At 41.3% G+C, this 16,621-nt stretch overlaps 1 protein-coding gene across 1 annotated transcript in view; it reads left to right on the top strand.

Moving 5' to 3' along the window:
* Window positions 1-16,621, top strand: part of PAX2 (paired box 2) — a 197,329-nt gene that overhangs the window by 165,749 nt on the left and 14,959 nt on the right. Inside the window, 1 exon segment of the mRNA XM_058189243.1 lies at window positions 1,353-1,479. Within this exon segment, the coding sequence (XP_058045226.1) occupies window positions 1,353-1,479 (127 nt within the window).

The raw sequence follows: 16,621 nt of genomic DNA, 5'->3' as shown, positions 1-16,621 counted from the left end.
CTTTTCCCGTTGCTTGAAATCAAACCCAAGCTCTGAAAAGGCCCATCTGCATTTCCTGTTTCCTGGATTTGCAATTTATCTCCAAAGTAATTTGTCTTCACACACACAAAAATCAAAGGTTCTTAAATCCCACCTCAAGCGGTAAACCAAGTACTAAAGTTGAAGCCAGCTTTGGGTTTCTGCTATCCCATGTCTCTGAGTTTATTACAATGAATAACCTTTATTTACTTTCATTAGACTATTAAATACCAGCCCAGTCATTCTTCCTCCAGAAACTCTGAATGGGGCCCATAAAACAAATCCAGAGCCTAATTGAGTTCATTTTAATTTCTCTCCAATCACAGCGAATTACTCCAGTGATAAATCAGGGGTAGCCTCACCCCCAACAGAAAGCCTAATTTGCAGCTAATTACAAAACTGATTTCTACAGAAAAATCAATACAAGAAGGAATTGGAAACGACTAGGCAATCGTGGCTGGCCAGGGAGGGTGAGGGGAAGCAGAAGAAAAGTAGCTCATAAGGAAGTAGCATGAGAAATAGGGTGGGGGGACCTCAACACAAAGCAGAGAGAGAGAGAGAGAGAGAGAGAAGAAAATCAGTTTTAATTTAATGTAATATTAATCAGAACAACTTTTTTCCTGCTTTTTTTTTTTTTTAAAAAAATTGTCTCTCTGGTGCCTGCATCTGGTTTGGAGCCTACCACAATAAAAAGGCAATTACCAATGTCTCTTGGACAGGGCATCTTTTCAGATGCAATGAATTTTCCCCCTCCCATCCTTCTGTTAGCCATGTGGCCTGCCCCCACCCCAATTTCATACCCCAATGCACAAGGGTTGGGGAGAAAAGAAGACAGGGTTTTTTTTTGTTTTGTTTTGTTTTGCGTTTGTTTTTTTTTATAGAAAAAGGATCCCAAGAGTGGATTGGAGAACGCTTTTCACAATGCAAACATCACTGATAACCTTTTTCTGTTTTGGACAAGAACTTTTTAACCCACCGTATGAAGTCATCCTTCCTTCTGGGTTGAGAGAAGGATTATGATTTTTTACATTTTCTTCAAGGTGTAATCTGAGATCTCTAGTTTTATCTAAGGTGGCTTGCCTGCTGGCAATAAAGGCAGTCACCCTAAAATAAATGGGGATGAATCTGCTGAGGGAGAGAACTTGTATATTCATCAGGAAGTTGGCAGCTCTGGCCAAATCTTGCTCTTCGTTTGCTTTATTTATCTCTTCTTTGCTTCCATCTGCGCAGGGATGGCATTGTGCCTCTTCCCAGCCTTTACTCCCCTCCATCTGCTTGCTCTTCCCTTTCTTCTAATCCATCAGTTAGAGAGCTTTCTTTTCTCTTCTCCCTAGGGTAATGAGTATTCCCTCCCAGCTCTGACCCCTGGTCTTGATGAAGTCAAGTCAAGTCTATCCACCTCTGCTAACCCAGACCTGGGAAACAACGTGTCAGGACCCCAGACATACCCTGTAGTGACTGGTAAGTGATGTCCCCACTGATGAGAGACTATACTTTCGCTTTATCATTATTCCCAGTTGCTTGATAAGCATGTTACCCAAGCACAAAGGGATGGAGGGAGGGAGGGAGGGAGGGGAAAAAGGAAAAGGAAGGGAAGGAAGGAAGGAAGGAAGGAAGGAAGGAAGGAAGGAAGGAAGGGTAGGGAGGGGGTAGGCAAGATTGGAATCAGTAGCAACAGCAATAGCACTTAGCAGTGGTGAAATGCACATTTTTTTTTTACTACTGGCTCTGTGGGCATGGCTTGGTGGGCGTGGCTTGGTGGGCGTGGCAGGGGAAGGATACTGCAAAATCTCCATTCTCACCGCAGTCCAGGGGAAGGATACTGCAAATCTCCGTTTCCTCCCCACTTCTGGGGGAAGGATATTTCAGAATCTCCATTCACACCCCACTCTGGGGCCAGCCAGAGGTGGCATTTGCCGGTTCTCTGAATTACTCAAAATTTCCGCTACCGGTTCTCCAAACTACTCAAACTTTCTGCTACCGGTTCTCCAGAACCTGTCAGAACCTGCTGGATTTCACTCCTGGCACTTAGATACCACTTCACAGTGCTTTACAGCCCTCTCTAAGCAGTTTACAGAGCCAGCCTATTGCCCCCAACCATCTGGGTCCTCATTTGACCCACCTCGGAAGGATGGAAGGCTGAGTCAACCTTGAGCCTGGTGAGATTGGATCTACCAAACTGCTGGCAGCCAGTGATCGGCAGAAGTAGCCTGCAGTACTGCACTCTGACCACTACGCCACCGCAGTTAATAAAATAAATATTTTTATTTCCAGTTTTAAACTGCCAGTCTAGCCCTTGGTCTGTTCTGAAGCCACAAAAAAGAATCACCTAAGAAATGTTGTATTAAAATATTTGAATATTTTAAATATTGTCGATGCCGTAATGAACCCTAATTGAAACCAACCTTAAATCAGACATCAGCACAGAAACTTATTCAGGTCATAACTTATACAGAGCAAAGTCTTAATATGCATCAAAATATGATAATCTATGGACCTAAAACACTTGCTTAGGGGGAAAAAAGTCCAGGAATTATAACTGAAAAAGTGACCCTCTGTAGTGTGACTAGCTTTGTTTCTTATGGTAGAGTACTTGGATCCCTGCCTAATTTGATCTATATAATATTAGTGGAAAGGGCTTCACTGGGATATATGCTCCCAAGACACAGTATTAGTCTAACTTTTCAATCAAATTTACACCACTTTACATGGATTCTGGCCAAAGCATGTGCTAGTGCTATACATTCTTTTATTACAACTATTATTTAATGGCTGCTAATAATTTAGGACAGAGGACTGAGTTGAAGTCCACAAGTCTTAAAGTTGCCAAGATTGGAGAGCCCTGATTTAGGATTTAAGTAACGTATTTTAAACTTTTATATATTCTCAAAATGGCCTCTCAATTTAGCTAAAGATTAGAATGACTGCTCCAGTTTTTTTAAAGCTAGAAGCAACATATTTGGTTTATGCCAAACTATCGGCAGCATACCTAGAGCACACCATCATAAATCCACTGACAGCACCTCCAGATGGTTTCATATTGACTAAGAACAATCAGATATGAACATGAATAGAGATTTTCACGTTGGAATCTGAGAGAGAGAGAAAGAGAAAGAGAGAGAGAGAGAGAATATGGATGGAGAGAGAAGGAGGGAGGGAGGGAATGGACTAAAAGATTAGTGAGGAACAATATTTATGCAAACATAGTATGATTCCCCTCCTTTTTCCTACCATGGATTCAACAACTTCATGAAGACGTCATTTAACAATGGCTAGCAGGGCAGAATTAAAGGAATGGAAAATGACTCTTCCACCCACCCCCCAATTCTCTTTTCCTTCCATTGTTTGTCTTCCTCATAAGGATTGGCTTTCTTTCCCTTTTTTATATATTTAAAGATGATATGCTGTATAAAACTGACAGAAAGAAAAATACAAGGAATAAGCAAGGATTTTTTGCTTTCATTCATAAGGAATTTTAAAATGTTATAGCAATAGCACTTAGACTTATATACCGCTTCATAGTGCTTTTACAGCCTTCTCTTACAGAGTCAGCCTATTGCCCCCAACAATCTGGGTCCTCATTTTACCCACCTCGGAAGGATGAGGCAACCTTGAGCCAGTGAGATTTGAACTGCTGAACTGTAGCTAGCAGTCAGCTGAAGTAGCCCGCAGTGCTGCACTCTAACCACTGCGCCACCTCAGCTCTTAGTTTTAGAGATCTTAGTTTTCCAGTATATCATTAACTATGAATAACTGAATTTGTTTTGTGGTATTAAAAGATTAAAAATTGCTATTAAGCTCTAAGGCAAGAGGGTCAAACTCGTGTTGTTTTCCCCTTTGCTAAACTGGGCAGACCGCAAGTTTGACACCCCTGCTCTAAGGTAATCAGAAATATCAAGAAGCATAGGAAACACAGAATAAATTATCAAGTAAAATATGTGCTAGAGTGAATTCAATCCATGTTACTAAGAATCCATCATACTTTGGGTATCCTGAAAAAATAAAATATGGATTCTAGGCATAGAGAAACTCAAATTTGGGATAGGATACAAATTCATCTACTAAGTTGTAGTTTAGGTATAGTTTTTAGTTTCAACTCAGTTCTATGTCAGATTGCTCTGATGAGTATAAATCTCCTGAACTATTATATTCCTCTGGATTCACCACTTAGGAGCATCCCTCAAAGGAAAATAGCTCATCTACCCAATTTTTGACATTTATCAGCCAAAAATAATGCCTGTATTGTTTCTAGAAAATCAGTCCATCTACTGTAAAAATCACCATCCTGAAAAAAATAAAGCTACCTTGATTTTTTTTTTAAATGAGTGTTACATGCAGGCACTCCCTGTAACAAAGCTTGTAAATATATGCTGTGTATATTGCAAGCAGGAACATAAACATAGACATGATAATCCAGGCCACAATTGCAAACTCTTCTCCATTATTTTCACTTTTGTCTCTTAAGGCACTAGTACCAAAAGGGCCTCTATTTCACCGTTTTCCCTTCTCAGGCTCCCAGGCTAGCCAAGAACAAACTCTTAATTTATAGCAAAAATTTGTCAGGGATTATCCCACCAAACTCTCCTAGCAATTCCCGCCAATTCTCTCGGATCCCTTTTTCAGTATCATAAGCTTGCTCCCTAGAATCTGGCTGCCTTATTTCTTTTTTCTGGCAGTCTGCTTATGCTGCAGGAAGCACTCGTTTAGTCACCCACAATGAATAAGCAACGGGGCTGCGGACAGCCATATACATGTGTGCAGCTCGACTCCCACAAGTGGCGGACTGCAGGGGTGGGTTCCACTTACTTTTACTACCGGTTCGCAACGAGAAGCTTCTGCGCATGTGCAGATTGTCCGTGATGAGGTCCAGGTGGGTGGGCAGAGCCTCCTGCCACTATTACTACTGGTTTGCAAGAACAGGACCGAACCGGAAGCAACCCAGTTGGTTCGGAATGCAATAACTGCCATCAGGGGAATCCTACCGTTGCAAGATAACGGCAACTCTGAGACTTCTAATGGCGCTAGTTACCCATACATTTCCAGGGCCACTTCAAAGTGCTACAGAACATCTTTGCAGAGCAGCACTAAGACACATTAGGTCTTGCCAAAATTGATTTTGCCTGTGGATTCAAAAAAGGGAAGTCCTCCCACTGGCTTCTCTTTCAGGAAAAGCTTCACAAGGCAGCAGAGAGCAGGAGAAAATCACATAAAATTTATCCCCTTCTTTCTTACCTAGCCAAGATTTAAATTTATCTTCACATGCTTTAGATTATCAATAACAAAATGTTTTCGGAAATCAGATTAATGTCTGAATGGGGGTGTTTCTCCCCCCCCCCAATGTTGGAAACACTTTGGTGTATCCATAGTGATAGGATTTATTGGTGATATTTCATCATTGCCCAGGGAATGCCCACTAGGGGGCTCCTTTCATATCCCCATGAAGTTGCCCACCAAAGTGGTATCCATTCATCTACTTGCAGTTGCTCGCTTTCGAACCGCTGGGTTGGCAGGAGCTGTAGCATGTGATGGGAACTCACCCCACCCTGTGGCAGCAACGGGTCTGAAGTGCGATCCTGCCAGTCGACATCCAGCATTCTAACCTCGTGAGGCACCGTACACCTACGTTTGAATCAGTGGTGGAATTCAATATTTTTTTTTACTACCGGTTCTGTGGGCATGGCTTGGTGGGCGTGATGTGGCTTGGTAGGCGTGGCTTGGTGGGCGTGGCAGGTGAAGGATACTGCAAAATTCCCATTCCCTCCCCACTCCTGGGGGAAGGATATTGCAAAATCTCCATTCTCACCCCACTCCAGGTGAAGGATACTGCAAAATCCCCATTCCCTCCCCACTCCTGGGGGAAGGATATTGCAAAATCTCCATTCTCACCCCACTCCAGGGGAAGGATACTGCAAAATCCCCTTTCCCTCCCCCCTCCAGGGGAAGGATACTGCAAAATCTCCATTACCACTCCACTCCAGGGGTAGTATACTGCAAAATCTCCATTCTCACCCTTTTCCAGGGGAAGGATACTGCAAAATCCCCATTCCATCACCTCTGCAGGGAAAGGATACTGCAAAATCTCCATTCCCACCCCACTCCAGGGGAAGGATACTGCAAAATCTCCATTCCATCCCCTCTCCAGGGGAAGGATACTGCAAAATCTCCATTCCCACCCCACTCCAGGGGAAGGATACTGCAAAATCTCCATTCCATCCCCTCTCCAGGAGAAGGATACTACAAAATCTCCATTCCCACCCCACTCCAGGGGAAGGATACTGCAAAATCTCCATTCCCACTCCACTCCAGGGGTAGTATACTGCAGAATCTCCATTCCCCCCCCTCCAGGGGAAGGATACTGCAAAATCTCCATTCCCACCCCACTCCAGGGGAAGGATACTGCAGAATCTCCATTCCCACCCCTCTCCAGGGGAAGGATACTGCAAAATCTCCATTCCCACCCCACTCCAGGGGAAGGATATTGCAAAATTCCCATTCCCTCCCCACTCCTGGGAGAAGAATATTGAAAAATTCCCACCCCACTCTAGGGCCTGCCAGAGATGGTATTTGCCGGTTCTCTGAACTACTCAACATTTCCGCTACCGGTTCTCTGGAACCTGTCAGAACCTGCTGAATTTCACCCCTGGTTTGAAAGCTGTGTAGGCATAATGCATACAGGCAGTTACATATTCTAATTCTCCTAACTTCATGTTAGTCGTAGGAGTTATAGGGCCATGACAGTCCCGGAAAAAGTGCAGAATGATGAGTAGCAATGGTTGAAATACAAGTCAAAAACCTCATGTGAATGAGAACTAGTTTTCCCTCAAAAACTAACATTGAAATTCTTCTCTTATACCTCCCACTTCACTGCCCTAGCTGATCCATCTGGTTTCGTAAGGTTCCCCCTCCTTTAAGTTCATTTCAGGCTCAGTTTGATGGTCCCAAGTGGCAGTTTAACACTAACATCTCAATCAGAGTGTGACTCATTCAATCAGGCACAGAGCAACAACAACAGCAACAACAAAAAGGGAATCATTAACATTCAAAGTTGCACACCAGCAGGAAAGAGAGGAAATGCAGACAGAGCGATACCAAGAATGCTTACAGAGAGACAGGAGGAGTGGTGGGAAGGGATCAGCTAAGAGGATAATCACTGGATTTGAATGGGAATCCAATATTGGTATTTGAAAAATACTACAAAATACAAATATTCCACACCATTGCTCAAAGCAAAGTGGCAGGTAATGTTCATTTAAAAAAACACCAAATTTGTTGTTTTTGTTTTTTTTAAAAAAAACATATTTGTTACAGGTTACTATTGATTTTATGAACTTCCAATCTGGATAATTTATTGAAGACAGTAAGGTGTAATGAAGGTGACATCTACACTTCATTCGCAGGAAATGATTGCTGGTGTGGCTACATAGTCAAAGCATTTTAAAGAAGGAGCAAAGAAGAATTTTAAGCAGGGTGACCTATTCATTTTTTTGTTCTATTTTATGAAAAGTTTTCTGGACCTTTTTTTCTTTTTCAAGTTGGTCCTGAAAAACCCGATTACTCATGATGGGAGATTCAAGGTCCATTTCTCTAATATTTCTCACTGGAAAGGTCATCCCTCCAATTGACAAAGGTGGTTTCTCTTCCAAACCCAACCCAAATTAAGATTGAATGAATTTAGCTCCACCCAAGGTGTCTGACTTTTGACAGCAACCGTTTGCTTCAACACCCTGTTGAGGAATAGAATATTAGAAACACATTGGTGAATTCCAAATTTTTTTACTACCGGTTCTCTGTGGGTGTGGCTTGGTGGGCGTGGTATGGCTTGGTTGGCATGGTAGGGGAAGGATATGGCAAAATTGCCATTCCCTTCCCACTCTGGGGCCAGCCAGAGGTGGTATTTTATTTTTTATTTATTTAATTTTGTCATAATAATATACACAAGCATAACACAAAAGATTATATAATAAATAAACATATATATGAGGAGAAACAAGGTAGTATAAGCATCTATATATATATATAGGGGAAGAAACAATAGGACAGGGATGGTAGGCATGTTTGTGCTCTTATGCACGCCCCTTAGAGTTCTCTTAGGAATGTGGTGAGGTCAACAGTGGATAGATTTTGAATAAAGCTTTTGGGGTTATGAGAAGAGTCAGGTAATGCATTCCAAGCATAGATAATTCTGTTACAGAAATCGTGTTTTCTGCAATCTAAACTGGAGCGGTTGACATTAAGTTTAAATCTCTTGTGTTATTGTAGTTGAAACTGAAATAGTCATTGGCAGGAAGGACATTACAACGGATGGGTTATGAGTTAAACCCAGGTCCTGTCGAAGGTATTTGCCGGTTCTCCGAACTACTCAAAATTTCTGCTACCGGTTCTCCAGAACTTATCAGAATCTGCTGGATTTCACCCCTGTAGCAACATGAATATTCACTAGTTTTAGGACCAAGGAAGACTTCGTTAAGAGAAGTCTTGATGACAGGCTTTCAAAGAGGTTAATATTTCTGGCCAGCAACTTTCTAATTAAGAAAGATGTGGAGACTCTCGAAAGAGTGCAGAGAAGAGCAACAAAGATGATTAAGGGACTGGAGGCTAAAACATACGAAGAACGGTTGCTGGAATTGGGTATGTCTAGTTTAATGAAAAGAAGGACTAGGGGAGACATGATAGCAGTGTCCCATATCTCAGGGGCTGCCACAAAGAAGAGGGAGTCAAGCTATTCTCCAAAGCACCTGAGGACAGGACAAGAAGCAATGGATGGAAACTAGTCAAGGAGAGAAGCAATTTAGAATTAAGGAGACATTTCCTGACAGTTAGAACAATTAATCAGAGGAACAACTTGCCTCCAGAAGTTGTGAATGCTCAACACTAGAAGTATTTAAGAAGAGGTTGGATAACCATTTGTCTGAAGTGGTGTAGGGTTTCCTGCCTAAGCAGGGGGTTAGACTAGAAGATCTCCAAGATCCCTTCCAACTCTGTTATTCTATTCTATTCTATTCTATTCTATTCTATTCTATTCTATTCTATTCTATTATTATTATTATTATTATTATTATTATTATTTATTTGATTTTTATACCGCCCTTCTCCCGAAGGACTCAGGGCGGTGTACAGGCAGAATAAAATGAACAATACAAAATACAATTAAAACGGAATTTAAAAAACTTATTCAAATTGGCCTGAAAATTTAAAAAATTTACCAAACGCTAAAACCCCATTTAAAATTAATATAAATTTAAACATTTAAAATTCAATTTAAGCCAGCCCCGCGCGAATGAAAAGATGTGTCTTCAGTTCGCGGAAAGTCCGAAGGTCAGGTATTTGGCGAAACCTGGGGAAGCCTGCTCCAGAGTGTGGAGCCCCCACAGAGAAGCCCCTCCCCCGGGGGCCCGCCAGCCGACATTGTTTGGCGGACGGCACCCTGAGAAGTCCCTCTCTGTGAGAGCGTACGGGTCGGTGGGAGGCATGTGGTAACAGCAGGCGGTCCCGTAAGTACCCAGGCCCTAAGCCATGGAGCGCTTTAAAGGTCGTAACCAACACCTTAAAGTGCACTCGAAAGGCCACAGGTAGCCAGTGCAGTCTGCGCAGGAGCAGTGTTACGGGAGCTACGCGTAGCTCCCTCTATCACCCGCAGCTGCATTCTGGACTAACTGAAGCCTCCGAGTGCACTTCAGGGGGAGCCCCATGTAGAGAGCATTACAATAATCCAAGCGAGAGGTAACGAGCGCATGAGTGACTGTGCACAAGGCATCCTGATCAAGGAAGGGGCGCAACTGCCGAACCAGGCGGACCTGGTGGAAGGCCCTCCTGGAGACGGCCGTCAAATGATCTTCAAGCGACAGCCGATCATCCAGGAGGACACCCAAGTTGCGCACCCTATCCTTTGGGGCCAATAACTCGCCTCCAACAGTCAACTGCGGCTGCAGTTGACTGAATCGGGATGCCGGCATCCACAGCCACTCCGTCTTGGAGGGATTGAGCTTGAGCCTGTTTCTCCCCATCCAGACCTATTCTATTCTACTCCACTCCACTCCACTCCACTCCACTCCTATTCCTATTCCTATTCCTATTCCTATTCGTATTCCTATTTCTATTTCTATTTCTATTCTATTCCTATTCCTATTCCTATTCCTATTCCTATTCCTATTTCTATTCCTATTCCTATTCCTATTCTATTCTATTCTAAGAATTAACAATCTCCTGGACCCAACTAGCCATCTTTTCCTTGCTAGATAGGATTGAAGGTTTGTCAATCTTATTTAAGGACCTTCTTTACCCCCACAATCTCAACAACTGGAACTCCCCAATACAATTGGATGAAACAATGATGTGGGTGTAACTGTGATAATCATGTAATGAAAGTCATGCCAAATGGACCTGATATTACCTCCAAAGTATCATGCAAATTTACCACTATAGGCTGTTGAGGGTACAATCTGATAATCTTTCAAAATCCAAACCTAACTGAAAATTCCCATTGTTGCAAAAAGGCAACGGAGGAGAAAAAAGACTGCTTCTTCATTGCCCACAGCATCAAAATATTTGTTTTTATCAATGGGCAGGAAGTTGGACTAGATGAAGTCTTAAGATCTTTCTCCTCATTCTGTCATTCTTATGTTCCATCAGGTGCAGGGGTAAAATGCGACCGGATCAGACCGGATTGCGCGATCCGGTAACTATTGCAGCCGATAGTTCGGCGATCAGGTAGCGATGGCGGAGCAAAGCTCCACCCACCCACCCGGGTGTCATTACTTCCTGGTTTTAATCAGGAAGTAATGTGTTTTTTACCTTTTGAGGTTTTGTACATGCGCAGAAGGTCTGTGCGCGCATGTGATGTGCGTGCGTGGCACGTGTACTTCCGAGCCGGTAAGGAAGGTAAGTAGATTTCACCCCTGATCAGATGCCATGTAAAATTCCCTTCATTCGAATCCCTTTTGCTTCATTTCTCTCAGCCCTAGGTACTGTATACCAACAAATGAAAATGTTTAGTAAAGAATAGAGATAATACTTCCTTATTATTCCTCCACCACGTGTTCAGAAGGGTCTTTCGGTATCTCCCTACAGTAACTACTGTTGGGAAGGCATTGAATCTTGCCAAATTTAAGCCCTTCTAAAATTTGGAATCATTATGCGCCTAAGGTATCTCACCGGTTGGAGAGGGGCTCAGAAAAAGAATTCTAGGTAGAACCAGTAAATCTGCTTACAGCTTTAAATCAATAGCTCATTGCTTGACATCAGCTAGTGCAAATTCATAGCTTATCAGGGTAATGGCTTCCCATGAAAAGCCATAAAGTTGTACTTTGTCAACTTTGGCTGGAAATCAATCTCTAGGAATATATTATCATATATTCATATATTCATATATCATACATTTACAGATTCCTCACATCCTGGACATAAACTGTTTCAACTCCTACCCTCAAAACGACGCTATAGAGCACTGCACACCAGAACAACTAGACACAAGAACAGTTTTTTCCCGAACGCCATCACTCTGCTAAACAAATAATTCCCTCAACACTGTCAAACTATTTATTAAATCTGCACTACTATTAATCTTCTCATCGTTCCCATCATCCATCTCCTTCCACTTATGACTGTAACTTTGTTGCTTGTATCCTTGCGATTTATATTGATATTGATTGTTTCCGGATTGCTTATTTGTACCCTATGACTATCATTAAGTGTTGTACCTTAGAATTCTTGATGAAGGTATCTTTTCTTTTATGTACACTGAGAGCATATGCACCAAGACAAATTCCTTGTGTGTCCAATCACACTTGGCCAATAAAAGATTCTATTCTATTCTATTCTATAGATAGTAGATACGGATATAAATACAATGTTCAACTAAAATTAAAAATAGTATAATTGACAAAAGAAAAGATATTGATTTTTGGCTTAATGCTCACATGAAGCATTTGAAGAAAAATAACAAAATGTCTATCCTTTCATTTCTCCTCACTTCTATAGTCTGCATTCTGTAGGAGGAGTAGTCTAGTCCAGTTCCAAGCCAGGAGAAAGGCACTGGAAATAAAATGGAGGCTGACTGCATGGCAAGGAGGTTTATTAGATTTCCAGAAGTTTCAGTGACAGCAGAAAATGTTTCTGGGGTTGGGTGGGTGAATGGATGGATTTTTATAGGGTTCTGAGATGCTCCAGGGGGTTGTGCAATGTAGTGAGCCTTCTGCCTTTTGCTATTCTAATGGTGGTGGGTTAATCCTATTCGGTCCTAAAAGTCATGCCCTGTCCTTAGAATTTGGGCGGGGAATGTAAATTCTAGGAATCTTTGTTTTTCTACTTTTAATCCCTTCTGGGGGAGCTGAGCTGAAGGAGTTTTGTTTATGAATAGGCTGGCCTGGATTTCTTAATGGGCACAAAATAGCCATCTCTAAAGACTTCAGGCATCTGCTGGGGGCTGTTTCCTATAGCAGGAAATCTGGGGCTGCTTTCTGCCTTTAAGAGCATGTTTCTATATATTCTATCCTGCCTCTTTTAATATTAAGAATAAAAAATATTTTAATCTGAGGAGGAGGCGCTTCCTACAATTTCTTAGTTAGAATACTATCCTGGATTATGAGCCTCTGAGGCTTTCTGATTTTTCATTCCCCTTCCCCCTCAATTTATACAGTAAAGGTAAAAAATATCTCTAAACAAGTTATAAAAAAGCAATTATTTATGAAAGTTTTGGATCAACTAATTAACATTTCTAACAAAAGATTCCAAATAGATTTTCCTCCAATATTTGCCTGACCAAAACAGGCATGTATTATGACACCTGCTTTATTACTTTTTATTTCTGTTCCTTACTCCATCCCCATTTTAAGCCTTTGGGGGATGTGAATTTTTATTTTATTTTATTTATTTCGTCAAGCATGTATTTTATGACAGATACACATGTAAACATAATTATATATATATTAAATAATTTTTATTAAACTTTGAACTTTAAAAACAAAATAAACAAAAATACAACAAAAGACAAAAACACATTAAAAATACGTAACAGACATAACATTACATCCTATATTATTTTACAGCTTGCCGTATCGACATAAATATATATTCTCTGTTCTTATTCAATCGATCCTCTACATGCTTATATTTACGTTGGTATCTATTTACCAATCCGTCCTTATCCGGTTAACACCATTCAGTGGTTTACACTTCCTAATTTTAACTTAATTAGGTTAACATTCCAATTTATTATTTTGATTTGTTTTTTCTAACCAATCATATAATTTATTCCACACTTTGTAGTATTCCGACTCTTCCCTTTCCTTAATTTCTAGCGTCATCTTGTCCATTTCTGCACACTGTTAAGATTTTTTGGATTATTATTTCCTCTCCTGGAACAATGTTTTCTTTCCATCCATATGCAACAGCGATGTAAACATAATTATAAATACATGAAAAGAATACGAATAAAAGGAAACATTAGGACAGGGACAGTAGGCACGCTGGTGCGCTTATGCACGCCCCTTATAGACCTCTTAGGAATGGGGTGAGGTCTACGGTAGACAGTCTAAAGTTAAAATTTTGGGGATTTGGGGAAGAAATCACAGAGTCAGGTAGTGCATTCCAGGCGTTACTGAAGTTGTATTTTCTGCAGTCTAGTTTGGATCAGTTTACCATGAGTTTGTATCTATTGTGTGCTCTTGTATTGTTTTGGTTAAAGCTGAAGTATTCATTGGCTGATAGGATATTGAAGCAGACGATTTTATGTACTATGTACTATGTCAGACCGAAGATGGCGAAGTTCTAAGTTGTCTAAGCCCAAAACTTTGAGTCTGGTAGCATAAGATATTTTGTTGCGAACAGGGGAGTGGAGGACTCTTCTTGTGAAATATCTCTGGACTTGTTCAATTGTATTAATGTCCGATATGCAGTGTGGGTTCCAGACAGATGAGCTGTATTCAAGAATTGGTCTAGCAAAAGTTTTGTATGCCCTAGTTTGCAGTTCAATATTACCGGAGAAGAACCTAGGCAAGATTAGGTTAACAACAATTAATGCTTTTTTATCAATGCTGTTACAGTAAGCTCTGGCACTTAGATCATTTGAGATGAGTATTCTACGTTCTTTGACAGAGTGAGAGTTGTCTGTTAGGTTGTATCCATTCAGCTTGTATTTTGTGTTCTGATTTTTGATTTTTGATTTTTTTGCCAATGTGTAAGACAGACCATTTGTTGGTTGAGATTTGGAATTGCCAATTGTTTGGCCATTCTGACACACAGTCAAGTTTTTTTTTGTAGAGTAGCAGCATTGTCAGTGGCGTTGAATAGTTTTACATCATTCGCAAAGAGAATGCAATTGCTTATAATACGATCGCAAAGGTCATTTATATAAAGTATAAAGAGTGGGTCCTAAAACACTGCCTTGGAGGACACCACTCTTAACAGGGGCAGGGTTAGATAAGGTGTTCTCAATTTTGACTACTTGCGGCCTGTTTGATAGGGAATGCAGCTAGCCACTTATGCAGAAATCTGGAAATGCTGTAAGATTTTAGTTTTAGAAGTAGCTTGTATACCTCTGAATCAAAGGCTTTACAGAAGTCTATATAAATTGCATCTATTGATTTACCCTGGTCAAGTTTTGAAGTCCATATGTTTTTGCAGTATAATAGTTGCAGGTTGCAAGACAATTTTTTTTCTAAAGCCAAATTGCTTGTTAGAGAGTAGTTTGTTAGTCTCTAAGCAGAGGGTAATGGATTGGTTTATGATTGATTTCATGACTTTGCAGGTGACACAACATAATGAGATTGGTCTGTAATTATCAACTAGGCCGGGGTCACCCTTTTTGAAGATAGGGATGACCGTGGCTAGTGACCATAAGTTAGGTAAAGAGCTGGTTCTGAAAGATATTTCATAGATTATGCTAAATGGTTCTGCTATGGTGGTTGAGAGCTTCTTTAAGAAGTAGGCACATAATCCATCAGGGCCACCACCTAACATGGAAAGGTAAGATCAGCCCTGTTGCTCCTATGCATGGGGCTTTAATCACAGACTAAAATCCTGCCACTGGTGTCTAGGCAGCAAGAAGATCCAATAGTCAAATTGCACTGATCTAAGCAATGGTGGGCTGCAACCGGTTTGACAACTGGTTCTGTGAGTGTGCCCTTTGCGCATGCAAGCATAGCGTTCAAAATAAAGCAATTTGAAGCCCAGCTGCTTACCTTCTATGGCAGCCCCAGTAAGTAGAACAATGGGGGCACAGAAATCAGCTGTGCAGCGAATCAGCTGAACCAGAAAGAAGGAAATATAGGACAGGATAGGGTGGGGCCATGTGGGGGGGAGCAGTTGATCATTGGAACTACCAGTCACTACAACCAGTCTGAACCGGCAGCAGCCCACCACTGGCTCTAAGGTAGCGCAGCTACAGTCCTTGAAGAAATCAGTTTTATCAAAGATTATTGTTGCATTTACATAGGGCACCTGAAAAATACTGTGCTTTAGAAGGGAGTAGAGTAGAGTAGAGTAGAGTAGAGTAGAGTAGAGTAGAGTAGAGTAGAGTAGAGTAGAGTAGAGTAGAGTAGAACAGAACAGAACAGAACAGAACAGAACATTTGGCCAAGTGTGTTTAGACAAGAAATTTGTCTCTGGTGCATAAGTGCTCAGTGTAAAACAATAGAGTAATAATCATCATAATAATGATGCCAATAAGATAAGGTAGTAGAAAAGATGAGAAGGATAATAGTAATGCAGTAATGAGTTTTTGGACATGAGGGAAAAAACTGTCTCTGTGTCTGGTTGTTTTGGCATGCAATACTCTGTAGCAAGTGTCCTGAGGGGAGGAGTTGAAACACTTTATGTCCAGGATCGGAGGGATCTATAGATATTTTCTTAGCTTTCCTTCTGATCCATGCAGTGGAAGGCAGGCTGGTTGCAATTGTTTCTTTCTGCAGTCCTAATTATCTGTGAACAGTGATGGGTTTCACATGATATTACTACCGGTTCACACCTGCGCCGGCCTTCCGTGCATGTGCTTTGCTCACGCGTGTACTTTCTGCACATACGCCCGGCCTCAAAAACGTGCCTAAATAGGATGGCATAGAGCTGGGGCGGGCGGGCAGGCCCACCCATGATTTCCGCTACCAGTTCAGGCAAAACGGTCCAGACTGGCTGAATACCATCTCTGCTGTTGAAGTCTGTACTGTATAACTGTCCTTTTTGATTACTGTACCAAACCAGATAGTTACAGAAGAACAAATGACAGACTCAATAATTCCTTTGTAGAACTGTATCAACAGCTCCTGGAGCAGTCTGAACTTTCTGAGATGATGCAGGTGGAATATTCTTTGTTGTGTCTTTTTGATGATGGTTCTGATGTTAGATGTCTATTTCAAATCCTAGGAGATTATAGAACCCCAAAACTTGAAGGACTTTACTTTGATGCTGTCTAATATAGTAAGAGGTGGTAGAATAGGTGAACTCCTCCTAATATCCACTCTCATCCCTACAATTTTAAGCATGTTCAGGTACAAATTATTCCAGCTGCATCACAGGGCCAGATTCATTGCCATCTCAAGTAAGCCCATCTGCAAACTTCAGTACTTTAACAGAGGGATTTTTAGAGATGCAGTCGTTATACAGAGAGAAAATA

The sequence above is a fragment of the Ahaetulla prasina genome, chromosome 6 (assembly GCF_028640845.1).
Source record: "Ahaetulla prasina isolate Xishuangbanna chromosome 6, ASM2864084v1, whole genome shotgun sequence".
NCBI classification, from domain to species: Eukaryota; Metazoa; Chordata; class Lepidosauria; order Squamata; family Colubridae; genus Ahaetulla; species Ahaetulla prasina.
The sequence above is the reverse complement of the archived record's forward strand: the minus strand, read 5'-3'. Positions and strand labels throughout refer to the sequence as shown.